At 41.2% G+C, this 17,749-nt stretch overlaps 1 protein-coding gene across 1 annotated transcript in view; it reads right to left on the bottom strand.

Moving 5' to 3' along the window:
* Positions 1-3,148: 3,148 nt before the first annotated feature.
* The window catches only part of cplx1 (complexin 1), a gene marked incomplete at its 3' end in the record, with an annotated part of 121,100 nt that continues 106,499 nt past the window's right edge, over positions 3,149-17,749 (bottom strand). Inside the window, exon 4 of the mRNA XM_084332243.1 lies at positions 3,149-3,346. Within this exon, the coding sequence (XP_084188369.1) occupies positions 3,149-3,346 (198 nt within the window). The remainder of the gene's footprint in view (positions 3,347-17,749) is intronic.

The following is a 17,749-nucleotide window of genomic DNA, read 5'->3' as shown; positions in this document are numbered from 1 at the left end:
GAAGTTCAACAAATGTGCCCTATAGTTGGCCTTATAATATTACGGCCTTCTTGTTTTCATTTCCTTATGTTTTAGATTTTTTTTACTTTATTTATTTGTAATTGCATCTATCTTTATTCTAACAAACACGGCAGGCGGTTTGAGAGCACGTTGAGGGGCTGACTCCAATGCTGAAGTTCCCTTTTCTACTGTACGCAAGGATTCTTTTGAGATTATTTTTGGAATCCTCGACATGACAGGAACCCAATGGTAAACAGAATCACAGGATTCTAATGTCAGCTGTTGCAGTTTGTTAAGCATCGTATCTAGAAGCACTGAGCAGTAATACCGTCTTGATGACAATTGATGACGTGGTAAATGTTTCAGCAAGAGCTATAATGTGCGTGTGGCACATGAGTACGATTTATCACTGTATTTGTCCTCTATATGTATTTTTATATATCTTTATTTTTTTCAGTGTAAAGTTGTTAATAGCACATTTACTTATTTCCCACAGTTTCACATGGATTTATTTTCTGTACATGGCAGGCAAGATAGCTATTGACATTTCTACTTGGTAATATGTTGAATCTTTGTGTATAAAGTATATCTGATTCATACGTGTAGCTTTTATTTTTCAGATTATAATAACAGTTGATTTTATAGGATACTCGTTGTATATGACATACTACACAGCAACATCGACCTTAAAACCGTCCCAAGATTCTGTGTAACCAGCGCAGGTTCAATGGAATGTCGGAAATAGTATCTGGAATGTTTGAACAAGACACTGCTGAATAAGAAACGACAAAAAAGGCTTATGGAAAACAATTGACCTACAGTATCTCGAACCTGCCCTCTTTTCTTGATCCTCCAATGGCGACTGTTGCTTTAGGGAAGCAACAGTTGTGATTGGAGGATCGAGGAAAGAGGGCAGGGCTTGAGATAGGATCAATTAGGATTTCACCCTTTGTGACCATTTCAACGTGTACCACTGTATGGCAGATTAGTATTTTCGGGGGAACTACTCACAATGCTTGTAAATGCACTGTGACCATGATGTTAGCGGAATGTCAACGGAATGTTAGCGGAACAAATGTCTTATTTTTGAAGTCCCTTCTCATTTCTCCATGCTTTTCCGCAACTGTATAATTTTTGTTTATTTCATTCCATCTTTGAACAAAATAACAAAGGTTTTATTTACTCCATTGTCCATGTCATGCATTTTGGGGGAACACAAAAGCATGATCGTGCTCATCACTTTGTAATTGTGCGACGCTGACGTTAACATTTTCCTACATGAAGCAGAATCCTCCCATCTGACCCCTCCCCCGATCTCCAGATGTTTTTTTTTTATCTTCTGACCTACAAAGGTTTCACTGAACAACATTATGTCTTTTGACATTGACTAACACACTAAGGTATAAGTTAAAACACGCAAGAATGAAGATTGTCTGTTATTGCTGATTTCGGGATTGCACCTCCCTTCAGTTAACCAACGGGCACAGGACAACTTCTTTTTAGAACAATATATTGCACCATTGTCACTGTCTGTTATAACACATAATGTGTTCACAACATAGTTGTGTTTGCAAAAAGAAAAAAAAACATATAAACATATAATTTTCTCTTACAAAAAAACGAACAAAAATGTAAACACGTGGCCTTCTACATCCAATTGTTAAGCCTGATCTAATCCTCAGCACATCCTACAGCAAAAGCTAAATATATTTGCCACAGGACATGAAGCAGTATTTCATACTACAAACGAGTAGTATGTATTAGGAATATTAGGAATTTCACCTGATCTTTTTGCAACAATCTTCGTATTTCGAGGACATTTACAGTATCCCAATGGAAGAGCTGTTAAGACAAATATTCATGTGTTGCCTACTGTACATGGTAATTGAGATGTCACTGAAATAAAATGGGAAAACCAAAGTTATTGCCTCAAATTTCAATGTATTTCGTTTCGTCATAACAAAGGAAATGGTTTCGTATACTTTGTGTACTGTACTTCACAAGAGTTTACAACTGCATGCATGCATGAAAAAAAGGAAAAAAATTTACCTCTTTTTGAATGACAAATTTCTTTACTTCCTACTACAATTGCTGTTCAGATTGTTTGAAAAATGTATTTTTTTCGTTTTTTCTTTTACTAGCGATCATATTTCACATTCACAGTAAGCTCAACCAATCAGAACATGAGGGACAAAAAACAGTAAACAGATGAATTCTCACTGTGGAGAACCAATAAAAATGTAAGAGAGTATTTATATACACATTTATATATAATGTATCAAATATTAGCAGGAACATAACAAGAAAATTCAATAAAATGTTGATATGATTTGGATAATTTCTTAAAAGTTAAAAATATGGCTTATACTCTTAGTCATCTCGTTATATGATATATTTTCTTTTACTCACATATAATTTTTTTCCCCACATTTTTTTATTTAAATTTTATTTTAAACCCGAGGCTATTTACAAACAAAACACATGGATAATGGTTGATATCTGGTCTCTGTCTAATACCTGGACGCGTTGAAAACATGACATCAGATTTGTCTTGATGGTATTGGATCTATGAAGATGTTACATACATTTTGTATATATCGTGTTTTTCAGCAGTCATGATCAATAAAGGTCCTCAACTACTGCACAAGCAAATAAAAAGCATGTAACACCTTCAAAGTTCACACCAGGATCTCCCCCCAGAGCATAGTAGCAGAGGTGCATCTCCAACCCACGCCGCTCAGCCTAAGCGCTCTTGCCGAAAACTGTGAGGTTTACACCGTAGCGCACCTCCTCAAACACACCGGCGACAAGATGTCACGGCGCGCTACAGTTACGGGCAGGAGCGCTTTTAAGCTAAGCGGTGGATCAGACAATAGGCGCCAGGTTGCCTCAGAGGCACTTAGCACCTCCGCTAACCACTGTCCTGGGGGGACACGTCTACAGTGCAGGTCAAGGACAAAGTAACGGCATGTTGCTCAATGCCAGGGCGCTTAGAGAAGTGGGCGTGGGGGGGGGGGGGGGGTTGTAGAGGTGTGGCTGCAGGTTGGGGGGGCGGGGCCGGACGGATTGGAGTTAGTCTTGGTTTTAGATGAGAGTCGTAAAAGAAGTTAACAATCAAGCATCACCCAAAAAAAATTCAAAACAACGGTTACTTTTTATTGAACATATCCATAAGCGGCCCTGGGAGGAATTTCATGACCGTGTCCACGATGCTCTCCTCCTCCTCCTCTTCGTCTCCGCAGCCGGGCGGGACGAGCTTCTTGGCGCGGGTGAGGCTGCCCTCCGAGGCCTGCTCCATGGCGGCCGCCGCCTCGGCCTCCTTCTCCTCCTTCTTCTTGATGCCGTACTGAAAGAGAAACAGCGAGACACAAGGGATGAGTTGACGCCCGGTGCTGGGGATGCGGAAAAAGAAGAGAATGCAATGATAATAACCACCGCGATTAAAGACAATTTCTTGATTCTAGAGCAAAACCATCAAAGAGCATTTCAGAAATGTTTCTCTTTTTAATGTGGTAGCATACTGGGAACAAAAACAGAACAATAAAGCGAACGGAATAACGTTTTGATGACCATCGAGAGGAAGTGAAAGTGGCCATGCTAGAGAACTTAGTAGCTTGACTGGAAACGACACGAACACAACAACAATGACATTTTACACAACAGGAAGTGACTTAACGCCACACCTCTTTATCATTTCTCATATTTCTCATATTTGTTCTTATATATATTATATATATATAATTATGTTGTTTGGGATCAAAGGGTGTTCAATACTGTGATTAGAGAGAGAGCCTGCCCTATACTGTATAGATAAGAGGACACTTCCTTAAAACATGCTACTAGTAAAAGTGCCATACTGCATGGGGGGCACAGCCAAGGGGAGTGTAGGTCAGGGTGATCCCTATGAGTGGCCCTTATAATGTATTGTCATCATACAGCACAAGTGCAGTACAATGAAAAGAAGTTTGGCATCCAACCAGAGTGCAAATTTAACTGTAAAGTGCAATAGTAATACAATGTACTATGTATACAATATATAAATAGTACTACTGAGTGTAGTGCTAATCAGATGTATGTACAGTGTTGTAATATTAATTATTACAGTGATTATGTACAGTGATACAGGTATAAAGACAGTATGGTAGTAACTAGTAAGTCATACTGGCCAGCAGCGTAACTAGTAAGAGTAGGTAAGGGATATGTACAGATCAGTGTTGTAGTCGAGTGTCGAGTCCCCAGTGTTCGAGACCGAGTCCAAGTCTGAGTCACCAAAGAAGAGCCTGAGTCGAGTCCCCATTACCCTAGTCCGAGTCCGAGTCATCAAGTTTGAGTCCACTCCACTCTGGCAGTCAAAGAGCTGACATACAAATAAAAAAGGTCTACATTAACTCATTGGGCGCCATACCCGAGTATAGTCGGGTTATCTCGCCAACCGCTGAGCGCCAAAACCTGAGTATACTCAGGTTTTGATCCTTTGATATTTTTCCTTTGATCCCCGTTCTATACGCTCAGCCGGACTTCTATAGGTCTCCCTGGCTCATCTGCCTACGTTGGAATTGCGATGACGATCGCATCTCACCAGGTGGCAGTATCGCCTACCTTTTGAACTGGAATAGCTTGGTGTGGAGACACCTTTTCTTTTTTTTCTGCAAGGTCTCCTCCTCTTCGGAGACAGAGCGACAGAGCGATCGCTCTGAGATTTTATTCCTTGAAGCTTATTTCCCGTATACACGAGTAAGGCTAAGGTAAGGTCTATTTTATCGAACCTGAAACAGGTTTTTGTAACGATCACAGTGTCGTATTTTACCGGACCTAAAACTTGCTTTTGGTAACGATCCCAGTTTTGAGTTAAAACGACCCCCCCCCCCTTGATGATTTTGTGAAGACACATATGTACATGGTATATACCTTTGATTTGGAAGTATTTGGGGTTTCAGGTGATCCACCAGAACGATTTGGGCATATTGCATATAACACGTCATATCTCGCGATCTATGAAAAAAGACTGGATTATTTTGGAAACGGGCCATGTTTAGCGTGTAATAGCGCACAAACTACATTATGTAGAAATTAACTGGTTAGTCAGTAATGGACTATGAACAATTCCTGTCAAATGAGCCATACTATTGTCTCCATAGCTATAATACAGAACACACGATGGGTCTGCAAACATCGCTAAAATGGTCAATAACGCTGGCGCCAGGCAGTACAGATGGGGAAAGTGGGTGGCGCCAAATGAGTTAAACATAAATGACACAGCGGTCACCATTTCAAAGGGAGTTTATTTAGTTTGTGACACAATAGCCAAACAAATGCACTCGCCATCAATATCTTATGCCAAACTATTAGGGCATATTACAAAAAAAACAACTGTATACTATTTATCAATGAACAAGTCAGAGTCCTCGTCTGCACCTTCCAAGACCGAATGCAGTCAATGCTGGAGTCCAAGTCCCAGTCATCAGTGCTCAAGTCCAAGTTGAGTCACGAGTCCTTAAAATCAGTCCAGGACTTGAGTACTACAACACTGGTACAGATATAGTATCTACAAATAATGTAAAAGGTTATGTGCAGTTATGTACAGACAGGTGTGGATAGATATACGGTGAGAATAAATATATATAGCTACAGCATTATGGTACATGCTATCATACAGAGTTTACGGCATCTCTTCAGTCGCGAAACACACGCCAACATTACAAATCTGCATCTCGACGTCTCACTCTGAAAAGGGCAGTCCCAAACAGGCCGTTAACGCCCCCACCGGGTGCCTGGACTGAATGTGTATGTAAAGGAACTCCATATTGATCTCTCCCTTAAGGCATAACCCAAGCCTGCCGCTTCAACGGCCACCAGAGCTGATTTAATTTGAACCGCGAGGACTTTATATACCAATTATTACCTGGCAGTCAGCCATCTGGCACTCAGCGCATGACAATGCCAACAATTAGCTCAGCGCAAACACTGACCCTGTGCCCCGCCTGCTTCGTTTAAATCAAGAGCATTTGTCCAGGTGTAGGGAAAAACAGTCCATAATTCAGATCATTAAGCTGAATGACAGTGGCACAGGCACATTTTGTTTTAGCATAAGAATGGAGCGGTAATAGCAGTTGCATTTACAACGACGCCATCATTTTGTCTCCTCGCAGAAAGTATATTCCAACTCACTATATTAGAGTGAAAACCTCCATTCGAGGGATGTTGTCGAGGCTGTCCCCTGGTCTATACCCATCTCAAACCCACGCCCGAGCGACGGCTGCGATTGGAGGATCGAGAAAAAGAGGGGGGCGGGGCTTGAAATAGATACGGTCAGCGGGATGTCGCCATGGAAACGTGTTTTTCCACTTGAACTTGCCAGTGGGCTGCAGGATTCCCAGATGTGTTTGTCAGTGTGGAGATTGAAAGGGAAAGCTACTGTATATGCGCAGAACATGAAACTCAGGGGCCTTTCTCACTCACCAAACGGGATCGAATCAGCGCCCCCGGGGACGGGGGGGAGTGTTCTCACTCAGACGGACACACCCCTTTAGGGAGCGAAGCGGCGCTGATTCGTTTTACCCCCCGCTGAACCTGGGACGGTTGGAATAGGTGGTTTCGGATGCGGGCCAGTGGGAGCGGGGGGCGTGACACACACACAACGTCGTTACTGTAATGCTTTTCATGGTTGCTTGAATTTTGGGCAGATAAAACCACACAGCAACAACTGGACAATACCCACAAAAACTATTATGGGCAATTTGAGAGTTCAGACCGCAACCAAACAAGCATGTGGAGCCTCACAGCTCAGTGGATGAAAACATGAAGCCACGTTACAAACAGCACTTCCCTGGCTCGCATTAGGCCTGGCAATTTTGTTTGCCATGCTATGTCTATACATTTGTTTCTTGTTCAATGCATTTATTTCTATTAGTGGTGCCCAACCAGTCGGCCGTGGTCGACCAGTAGATCAATGACATGCAATATAATTGCCACAAGCGATGGGATAATGTGCTGAACAGGCTAAGCTAACTAGCTTAGCGTTTGCCACAATGCTATACTGTTATACTGGCATATTCCATTCACGTTAGCATGTAAGCTAACAAAATCAGCACCGACGAGACTAAACTCAGCTTTTGGTGTTCAATTGTGTTGATGTTAGTTTTGTTTCATCAACAAATGAGAGGCAGAACACACAGTGAATGTATCCGTTTTGTTTATTGCACGTTCTTTGCTGAAAAATAAGTGCTACAGGCTATACTAGACTAGGCTAAGCTAACTAGCGTTAGCCGTTAGCTTAGCGTTAGCCCTGGGAAACGCTCAAAAGCGAACTCTACAACACCATCCATTCGTGATAAAATGGGGTGGGTTATATTGACAAGGCTTGACAACAGAGGTTCAAATATAACTTCATATTTATTGGTTATTTGTTCATTTTATATCAGCATCCAGTCTCCGCCGTCGTGTTAAGACACTTCCTGTTTACATTTTCGAACGTGACATCATCGCCTACGGCAAGCGTAAACGCTCAAAACGCAAACCGTAAACAGAACCCGGAGCGAACCAAGACTGAAGTGTGTACACAAACTAGAGGGGGGAGAGGGAGGGGGGAAGTTCGCATCAGATCTCGGAACGGGCTAGAACGGAATGGAATGGAAACGAATGGGTGAGTGAGAAAGGCCCCTCAGTCAAAGACTCACCCCCCCCCCCCCCCCCCCCCCCCCCCGACACACACCACAAACCGCCTGGGCCGGTCCTTTATACCGGCAGCCATCAGGCTCTACAACAAAGGGCTCGGACGGCCGGCTCTGCTGCCAGAACTATCACCGTAAGAACTCAGGACTTGAGAACTAGAGACTCATCACTGTACTGACTATCTTGTATTGTGTACTAGAGACTCATATCCCTGGACTCATATCACTGGACTACAGGTATCTTGTATTTTGTACTTTCTTTTATATTAGATTGTATTTGTATTTATATTTTATATTGTATCTATAGTATATATAGATACTGGACTGTATAGGACTGTGAAGCTCTGTAACCCCCCCCCCCTGTATCCCCCCCATGCTGCTTTGACACCCGAATTTCCCCAAGAGGATTAAAAAAGGATCATCTTATCTTATCTTAACTTAATCTTTTTTGAGAACCAGCCACAGTAATTAACGGGGTTCAACATATCCCCAGCCAATGTCCTTTCTTATCAGTCACAGCAGGGCCCCGTTCCATGTACGTGGTTCAACTAAGTCGATCAACATGTCCATTATCCAGCTTCAGTTAACCCGATGTTCAAAGCCGGGATTTTCCTGTTTCACAAAGGAGGATTCAGTCTCGTTAACTCAAGCCAGACTTGAGAGTCAGGCTCAAGTCAGGCTAGATGCGCGCTCCCGTTTTAGGTGGAAAGCCAGCACGTATCGATGGCAGAGACCCTGATTCTCAACGGCATTGATTGATTAATTGATTTAAGACTTTATTGACAGATTGCAATAGGCTCAATCGCCTCGCCGACAAGTTAAATGCGTTATCTATAGGCTAATTCTAAGTCCCTCATTACCTCAATCAATCAGATTATATTTCTTTAAACTTGCCTGCTGGATTGAATAATCAAATGAGATCTTGCTAGCGAAAATTATTAGTTAACTGTTATACAGAATTACGATACGGCTCTCTTACCCATTGATTGATGTATAGTCAATCTTTTACTTATCTTCTCTGTGGTGTAACGGGTTCTTCTTTTGACTTTCACACGGACGACCGGGGTTCAAGGCCCTAGTCTTTTCCTTCTTTTTGCAATATAGGAATAATTCAATTTGGTGCACGTTGAGAGCTATATAAAGAATGACATCCTCAATGCATGTAGATTTATAATATTTTAACTTAAAACCAGGCTACTTTGGCGTATAATCATTAATATTATATTCAAAAAAATCATATTGGAAACACGGGGATTTGAACCCCGGTCGCTGAACTGGCAGGGATGAGCACTACCGCTGGGCCACTGGGCCAGATGGGATAAATTCATTGTTTATACATTAATGAACGAGAGACCCGTGTTTAGAATATCCGTTGTTTTGAATGAAGTTTATCCCTTTATCCTCATTCATTAATGTGACGTCAACGGCTCATTCAATTTCTCAAATCCGTCAAACAGCGCATCTCATCAGACATCTTAATCCCAGTTACAATTAAAATAACCACATCATGTGTACATCGCACGAGCGAGCGCCACCGTCGCCACGGTATATATAACGTGCATTATTTAGGACAAAGTGAATTTAATATCAGCATTTTGGGTCTATTTTACATTTCAAAAGCCCCCTCTGGAAGAATGGAGCACAAAAACGTAATTCAGAATGGTATAATGCAGATCGTAGACTGTGGGAATAGTTTCAGGAAACGGGCTGTCACTTCTTTGCGGGGGCGTGGCGATAGTTCAGGCTAACTTGAACTTGAACTCTGCTTTCGAGCAGGCTCAAACTTTTGGATATGTTGTCATGGTGATTTGGGAAATCCAGGTACATGAAATCGGAAAGTCAGGCTAACACAGTTAGCCTGATAAAGTTATCCGGCTAACTCGGTTATCCCGGTACATGGAACGGGGCCCAGGTTCCAGAATAAAAATAGACAGCATTCAACACGGGTTGACGACCTGCCAAAGTACTGTATACTGTAGCCAGGAGCGTCGTCAGACTCAGCAGCCAGAGCCAACATGTGCCTCCATTTGGCTCATGACTGGTGTTCATTTGGTCGGCACGGTGGTGTAGTGGTTAACACTGTCGCCTCACAACAAGAAGGTCCAGGGTTCGATTCCCGCTTGGGGACCAGGTTTCCGCGATGCCAGGTACCCAGGTGGGGGATCCCCCCCCCCCCCCCCCCCGATAAGAGGAACCCAATGGAAAAACATGCACAACAGATCGCTGACGAAGACGGGCAGGAGCACTTGGATTGGTACCTCGCCGACGCCCTGTCTGCACCCGGCTGCCCTTGGGGGGAAGGACGACGGGATGGTTTAAGAGCAGAGCTCAATCGCATCGGCGACCCTGAGAAAGACAATTGCATCTGTGTGTATTCCTGTGTGTGTGTGCCGCCCATTGCATGTCGTTGTGTCGTTGCATGCCGAATAAAGACCATTATTATATTATGACTGGTGTTCATTTCAAGCCGTGAGAAACGTGACGTAAACATCTTGAAGTCGTCAGCCAGGAACCCTTCAAGTGAAGACGTCTCCTGTGAGCCACAACCCTTTCACTGCCACACGACAAAGGGCTAACATGTTCACAACCACACTACAGAAGGTTAACCTTTCACTACCGTCTGTAGTGTGGTAGTGAAAGGGTTAACCTTCTGTAGTGTGGCAGTGAAAGGGTTAACCGTCTGTAGTGTGGTAGTGAAAGGGTTGAAAGTGGTGAAAGTGAAAGTGAAAGCATACTGCACCTTGTGACACTGTGAATACTGGAATATATATTTCATATTTCATTAGTTAGATGTAAATTATAATTATATTGACCAAATTGTTTACCCCATGCTCAGTATGCTCAGTATATTCTTACTGTATTTATTTCTGTATATTTTATTTCATTTAATTTTATCCTATTTTATTTTACTCTACTCTTATCCTAGGCAACTTGATTTGATTTGATTTGTGTTATCATTCTAAATTGTGACCTGTCCTGTCTAAATGTTTAAATGTTGAGCAATTTGCAGTGTCTAATTTCCCACGGGATAATAAAAGTATTTCTATTCTATTCTATTCTATTCTATTCTATTCTGTAGTGTGGTAGTGAAAGGGTTAAAAAGGGGGTTGTTTTCTTTCATTCTCTAACGCATGGTAAAGGTGACAGTACGTTCATTTGAAGTCCAGAAAATTAGTTCAGCTTAATTCTCTTCATATTTTTTAATATGATGCAAATAGTGCCAGAGGACTCTTGTTATAAATATACGTATGCTTGATGCTTGTTGCTTCACCACGCCTGATAGTGAGATCGATGTAGATAGAAGTCACTGGAATAATAATGTTTATTGTCCCCAATAAATAAAATATATAAATACACAGACACACACACACATACATACATACATACATACATACATACATACATACATACATACATACATACATACATACATACATACATACATACATACATACATACATACATACATACATACATACATACATACATACATACATACATACATACATACATACATACATACATACATACATACATACATACATACATAACACAGTACATTTTGCAGAGTAAATTTTACTCAAACTGAGTACATTTTACTCAAACTGAGTAAAATTTTACTCAAACTGTGTAAAATTTACTCTGCGAAATGTACTGTGTACATACATACATACATACATACATACATACATACATACATACATACATACATACATACATACATACATACATACATACATACATACATACATACATACATACATACATACATACATACATACATACATACATACATACATACATAATGCAGTAGCTGCTATGGTATTTAAATCAGCAACATCAGCAGCCATTTCAGATCTAAACTGGCTTTGCTGAAGTGTTGCTTCATCCCTGATAGGAATATATGTCCAGCCATTTTGGAACCGAGCCGAAACTGTGGGTGAGTTGGTGCTGGACACCCGGGGAGGGGCTGGCTGTGGGGCCACAGGGAGGGGCTGGCTGTGGGGCCACAGGGAGGGGCTGTGGGGCCACAGGGAGGGGTGATCGCCTGCCTGGTTGACTGATGGCTGCTCTTCAGGCAGCGATGTGGAAAATGAGCCGGACTCTCTTGTGACCTGCTCTGCTACTCTCCCATGCATATGCTAATGGTATTCTGGGCCAATAAATATCTTAAATGGAGACGGCTTACTGTTGCATTGGGGAGGGAGAGAGAGAGAGAGAGAGAGAGAGAGAGAGAGAGAGAGAGAGAGAGAGAGAGAGAGAGAGAGAGAGAGAGAGAGAGAGAGAGAGAGAGAGAGAGAGAGAGAGAGAGAGAGAGAGAGAGAGAGAGAGAGAGAGAGAGAGAGAGAGAGAGAGAGAGAGAGAGAGAGAGATAGATAGATAGATAGATAGATAGATAGATAGATAGATAGATAGATAGATAGATAGATAGATAGATAGATAGATAGATAGATAGATAGATAGATAGATAGATAGATAGATAGATAGATAGATAGATAGATAGATAGATAGATAGATAGATAGATAGATAGATAGATAGATAGATAGATAGATAGATAGATAGATAGATAGATAGATAGATAGATTGATTAATCTACAGGCTGGTGATTATCAAAAGACCATGGCTGATCATGGACTATCAAAGGACATACAATACTGTCCAAGTAAGACCCTGGGAATAACATTATGAAGCAGAAAGAGGCCAATGGCTCCATGGCTGTTTTCTGGGCTGTTCCAGACAAATTAACAGAAAGGTATACATGTATGTTTTTAATTATTGCTGGAGATAAAAGCAGTCTTTCTTGCCACAAGTTTGACTGCTTTTATCTCCACTCCTTCTAGGCTTATTTGAACCGCTTTGTTTCGAGGCTGGTGTACTCAGAGAATGGCAATACAAATATGTATTAGGGGGAGAAGAACAAAGACCTGCACGCCAAACCTACAGTATTTCAGCACCATAAACAGCCAAACCGATTTCAGAAACACAAACAGCCAAACCTATTTCAGCACCACAGACAGTATGAATAAATGAATTCATGTTCAATAATATTTTTGGATTGCTTTAGATCAAAGCAATAACTCAGAAATTGGCCATAGTTTCCCCTCAACTTTCATGATCACATAGTGCTGGTGATCAGAAGGCTTGTGATTGGTCAGAAGACTAGTAGCCAGTCTAACGCTGCCAGTAGCTAGAGGCCTGTAACATGTGGAAATGCTTTAGAATCAACAAAGGCTCTGAGATATAATTTCAAAACTCCCACAGAAGTAGATGACGGTCAGGACAGTTTTAGTCAGGGGAGAGAGCATCAACATTCTTGAATGTAATTTGACTCATACATTTATTTATTTACAACTCAATAATGTACGAGTACATTATATTACAAATATAGTTTATCTTAAGGTTATTATAAATAATATTTAAAGGAAAACTCCAACATTTTGGGAAATTAGCTTATTTGACATCTTCCCTGGAGTTAGACAAGAAGATACATACCTTTTTTGTCTCTCTGCATGCATTAGGCTTAGGGAACGCCCATACATTTCAATCGGTTCGGATCCTTTGAATGAAATGAAAATGTAAACAAACACTGGCCTCACGACTAGAAAGTAGCACTGGTGACGTTAAATCACTGAGCCCAGAGAGGAGTGGTTCGGTAAAAAATAGTTCCCAGTATATTTGCTTAGAAAGCGTAAATGTCGAATTCAATTATTTTTTATTTCTCCACGTGGTAAATACACAGGTCACAACATGTTTACAGGAACGTTTTGGAGTTGTATTTGGAGTGTATTTCGTGACTGTAGGGAACTTCAGGGTAAAGGTCTGACCCACTTCCAGTGATGAAGCTAAGCTACGCTAACGGTGCGGGCGTTCCCTAAGCCTAATGCATGCAGAGAGACAAAAAAGGTATCTATCTTCTTGTCTAACTCCAGGGAAGAAATGTTCCTTTAAAATGTTCAACATTCTCATGGACATTTCCTGGTTGTTAAACAAGGTGAAAATGGCCAATAGAGAACATTACTTCATCTACAAATGTAATAGGCCTACTGTTCTTGCATCAGGTGGAAAAATAGACAACGAAGGCTATTTCCAGATCTGCCTCTGCTAAAACTGTGAATCCTGCAAGGTCACCTTCTGTGGGCCTAGCTAACCACCACACTACCTCCAGATACAAAAGAAGTTTCTCCCTGGTGCACTGCTTGCTACCCTGCCAAACCACCCCTGAAATTCTCCATTTAGCATACAAGACTTTAATCCTACAGCAAAACGAGACCCCCTGGGCTCCATTTCAGCTGACCCCCTCATCACTCGTCAGTCGTCAGCCAATGAGACGCTTCCTCCCGATTCCCTTTCTTGTAAACACAAACTCCTCACCCACTAACAAAATGGATTCTGACTGAGTGAAGGTAGGTCAGTAGGTGATGGTCCTACTACGGCACTTTATTTCACATATACTGTAGGGCAACAAGCAGTGACAAGGAGCCAGAACACAGGAAACCATTAGCTGGGAGATACAGAAACACAGATTATATAGAATCCTTCTATTGGTCTGTGTTTTTCAGAGGGCAGAATGTGTGTGCGCTGTCCGTCCTCAATGGTCGTGGTAATAATTGCACACTAATTACAATGATTCCCCAAGACGTTTAAAAATAATTGTATTCCTTCACAATTTGATCATGGAAATGATGATATTATTTACACAGGCTGCGGAATACTGAACAGTCCCTTTGTTTTAACAAGCCCTGAAAGTACAGACATAGTCCCCCCATCCTCCCGTGTGTTGTTACACCCATAGACATATATGAAGGCTAGATGACTCACCAGCACAGCTGGCCAATGGAGACCGACGTAGCCACATGGCGGCCATCTTGCCACAGGCAGCATGCCCACTCATAACATGTGTTGGAGCCATATTGCTTATTATGTCGAATGTTTTCTTTTTGACAATCATGTGTTTGATATTTGGATTTTAACTTATTTTATATCGTCTATATATTTATCATGAAGCAGAAATAATTTAATTTGGTCATTTGGACAACAACAACAACCATTAGGCCTAATGGTTCGCTGATTGATAATCATTATCAGGTGTTGAAGTGGGTATCTACCGGGAACAAGGACAGTTTTTGATTTGGAAAAGACGGGGCGATCATACAGTTTTTCAACAACCACACTTTAATATTTGCAGTTTGTTTTGTAGTTTGTTCATTTGTTTTCGTTTGGAATTGTGCATCCTATAATTGGAGATTGATGGGATAACAATGAATAACATCTGAACTTGATATACGACTCAACTGAATTAATTGTTTGCTGGAAAAGGTGTGTCTGAAAAGTTGTACCCCGATCTGATCTCGGCTGATGACGTTTGGGATTTGCCCGATACAAAATGAATGTCTATGGTTACATGGTTCAAACGGTTTGGTTTGTTATAAACATCAGAGATGTAGTTATCATACTGCATACTTATAATGGACTTTCATATGAAAATAATTTCAACATGTCCAAGCATCCTGAATCATAGCTACGTCAATAACGTTTGTAATAAACCAAACCGTTTGTAAATCGGTTGAAAATTGAGCAAGCTATGGTTAGTACATGCACCATAGATATTCATGTTATGAGTCGGTGTGGTGCCTGTGACAAGATGGCCGCCGGTGAACTATGCTGGAGACTCCGCCTTGCACCATCTAGTTATATATATCTATGGTTACACCCATGCACAAAGCCTAAGGGGGTCCTGTAATCAGTCTATGTCTGTGTTTATGTGATTGTAATTGTGATTACAATTGTGAACTTGCGCATTTCTGATGAAATTCAGATGCTCGGGTGGATAGGTTGACATTCAGCCAAGGACCTGTAGTGTAATCTTTTTTCAAACCAGTTAAAGACTGATGGCACAGATGAAGGTCAAAGTTTTGGCAAACTTCATGTAGTTCTAAGGACCAAGATGGCGAACATCATGATTGTGTTGAGTAAAATATTCCTCATAACATTTAAAAAGTTATAGTATTTCTTTACTGATTGCTCTCTGGGAGCATTAATTCATTAGACATCACACTATGTATCCACTGCGGAGCACCTCTGTGTGAAAGCTCATTCACCGAAATCAGCAGCTTTTTTCTAGCAGCATTATAAGTTTTGGTCTGTCTGTCTGTCTGTCTCTGTCTGTCTGTCTGTCTGTCTGTCTGTCTGTCTGTCTGTCTGTCTGTCTGTCTGTCTGTCTGTCTGTCTGTCTGTCTGTCTGTCTGTCTGTCTGTCTGTCTGTCTGTCTGTCTGTCTGTCTGTCTGTCTGTCTCTCTGTCTCTCTCTCTCTCTCTCTCTCTCTCTCTCTCTCTCTCTCTCTCTCTCTCTCTCTCTCTCTCTCTATCTCTCTCTCTCTCTCTCTCTCTCTCTCTCTTTCTCTCTCTCTCTCTCTCTCTCTATGTCTAACTAAGTGGATGTCAGTCATGCTTAGTCAGCCCTCTCTCCCGTTTCTATAATCAAAGACTCCCCACAGATATGCTGTCATCTCTCCTGTCTTCTCTTCATCCTGTCCTCACTCCGCTGCTCCCAAACAAGGATCTGAAGGAGATACCAGTGCTGCCAACTCATCTCCTTCCACCGCTATACTAACCAGGAACACATGCATCTGGAGAGAGAGCGTTTGAAAAAGTTTTGTGTCGCTCCCGCATAATTCCAAAACCCCCGACCGAGCTCAGTGGTGATCTTCAAAGAACGTTTACAAGCCTTGAGTTCTACAGTATTCTGCTGAACTCAAAATCTCTCAATGAGGTCGCATGTGAAATAGAAATAGATTTTAAATGTTAGGAGAAATGTTTCGAGGTAAGGAGCAGACTTAAAAAAGAAAGAAAATCAATTAACATTTATTACCAGTTGAATAAACCTCTCTATGGAAAATCGTGTTGGCTTACAGTAAATCAAGCTGTGAGTGTGTGTACTAATGTCCGGATTAACCATATGGGCAACTGGGCAACTGCCCAGGGGCACCAAGACCTCCAGGGCACCATTTTTATTTTTTTTATCAATTAATACATTTGTCATAATAAATATATTTGCAATAATACAGTACATACGCAGCCAAGTGTAGTCTATGTAGACTATAGTGAGTACAATGTTTAACAAAAAAACGTCAGGTGCTCTTGGGTCTTTGGGAGAAAGAAACCGTAAGAAAGACGGGATCCCAGGCACTCAAAATGTATATCAGGAAGGTAATATCTTAAAAAGCCTTTATTATTGCTACAGAGTAAAGAAACGCCAACATGTTTCAACCAAGCTGGTCTTCATCAGGGCGTAACGGGTTGAATGAGCAATCAATCAATCAATCAATCAATTCTAGAAAAACCCAACGCATCAATAAAATCACAACATGATGCTAAATACAAAAACTAAAATAAAAACAAGTGTATAAGCCAAGAAGTTATCTATACCGGGGCATATTGTCTGTCACATAGAAATAGCAATCTTCGTTCAGACCAGAATTTATGGCAATTGCAATTGTTGTGCCTTAAAAGCATCAAATTGATTTCATAATTTTACATAATTAATTATGAATATACCTTATCTCTGATGCACCATGGGGTACAGTTACAGTGTGTCTGTATACCTTATCTCTGATGCACCATGGGGTATAGTTACAGTATGTATGTATACCTTATCTCTGATGCACCTTGGGGTATAGTTACAGTATGTATGTATACCTTATCTTTGATGAATTATAGGGTATAGTTACAGTACTGTATGTATGTATACCTTATAAATATGAAACACAATGGGGTACAGTTACAGTATGTATGTATACCTTATCTCTGATGCACTATAGGGTATAGCACTTTACAGTATGTATGTACACCTTATCTCGGATGCACCTTGGGGTACAGTTACAGTATGTATGTATACCATATCTCTGATGCACCTTGGGGTACAGTTACAGTATGTATGTATACCATATCTCTGATGCACCTTGGGGTACAGTTACAGTATGTATGTATACCATATCTCTGATGCACCTTGGGGTAGAGTTACAGTATGTATGTATACCATATCTCTGATGCACCTTGGGGTACAGTTACAGTATGTATTG

Source organism: Notolepis coatsorum, assembly GCF_963971535.1.
Source record: "Notolepis coatsorum genome assembly, chromosome: 16".
Classification (NCBI taxonomy): Eukaryota; Metazoa; Chordata; class Actinopteri; order Aulopiformes; family Paralepididae; genus Notolepis; species Notolepis coatsorum.
This window is presented reverse-complemented; position numbering and strand designations above follow the sequence as displayed.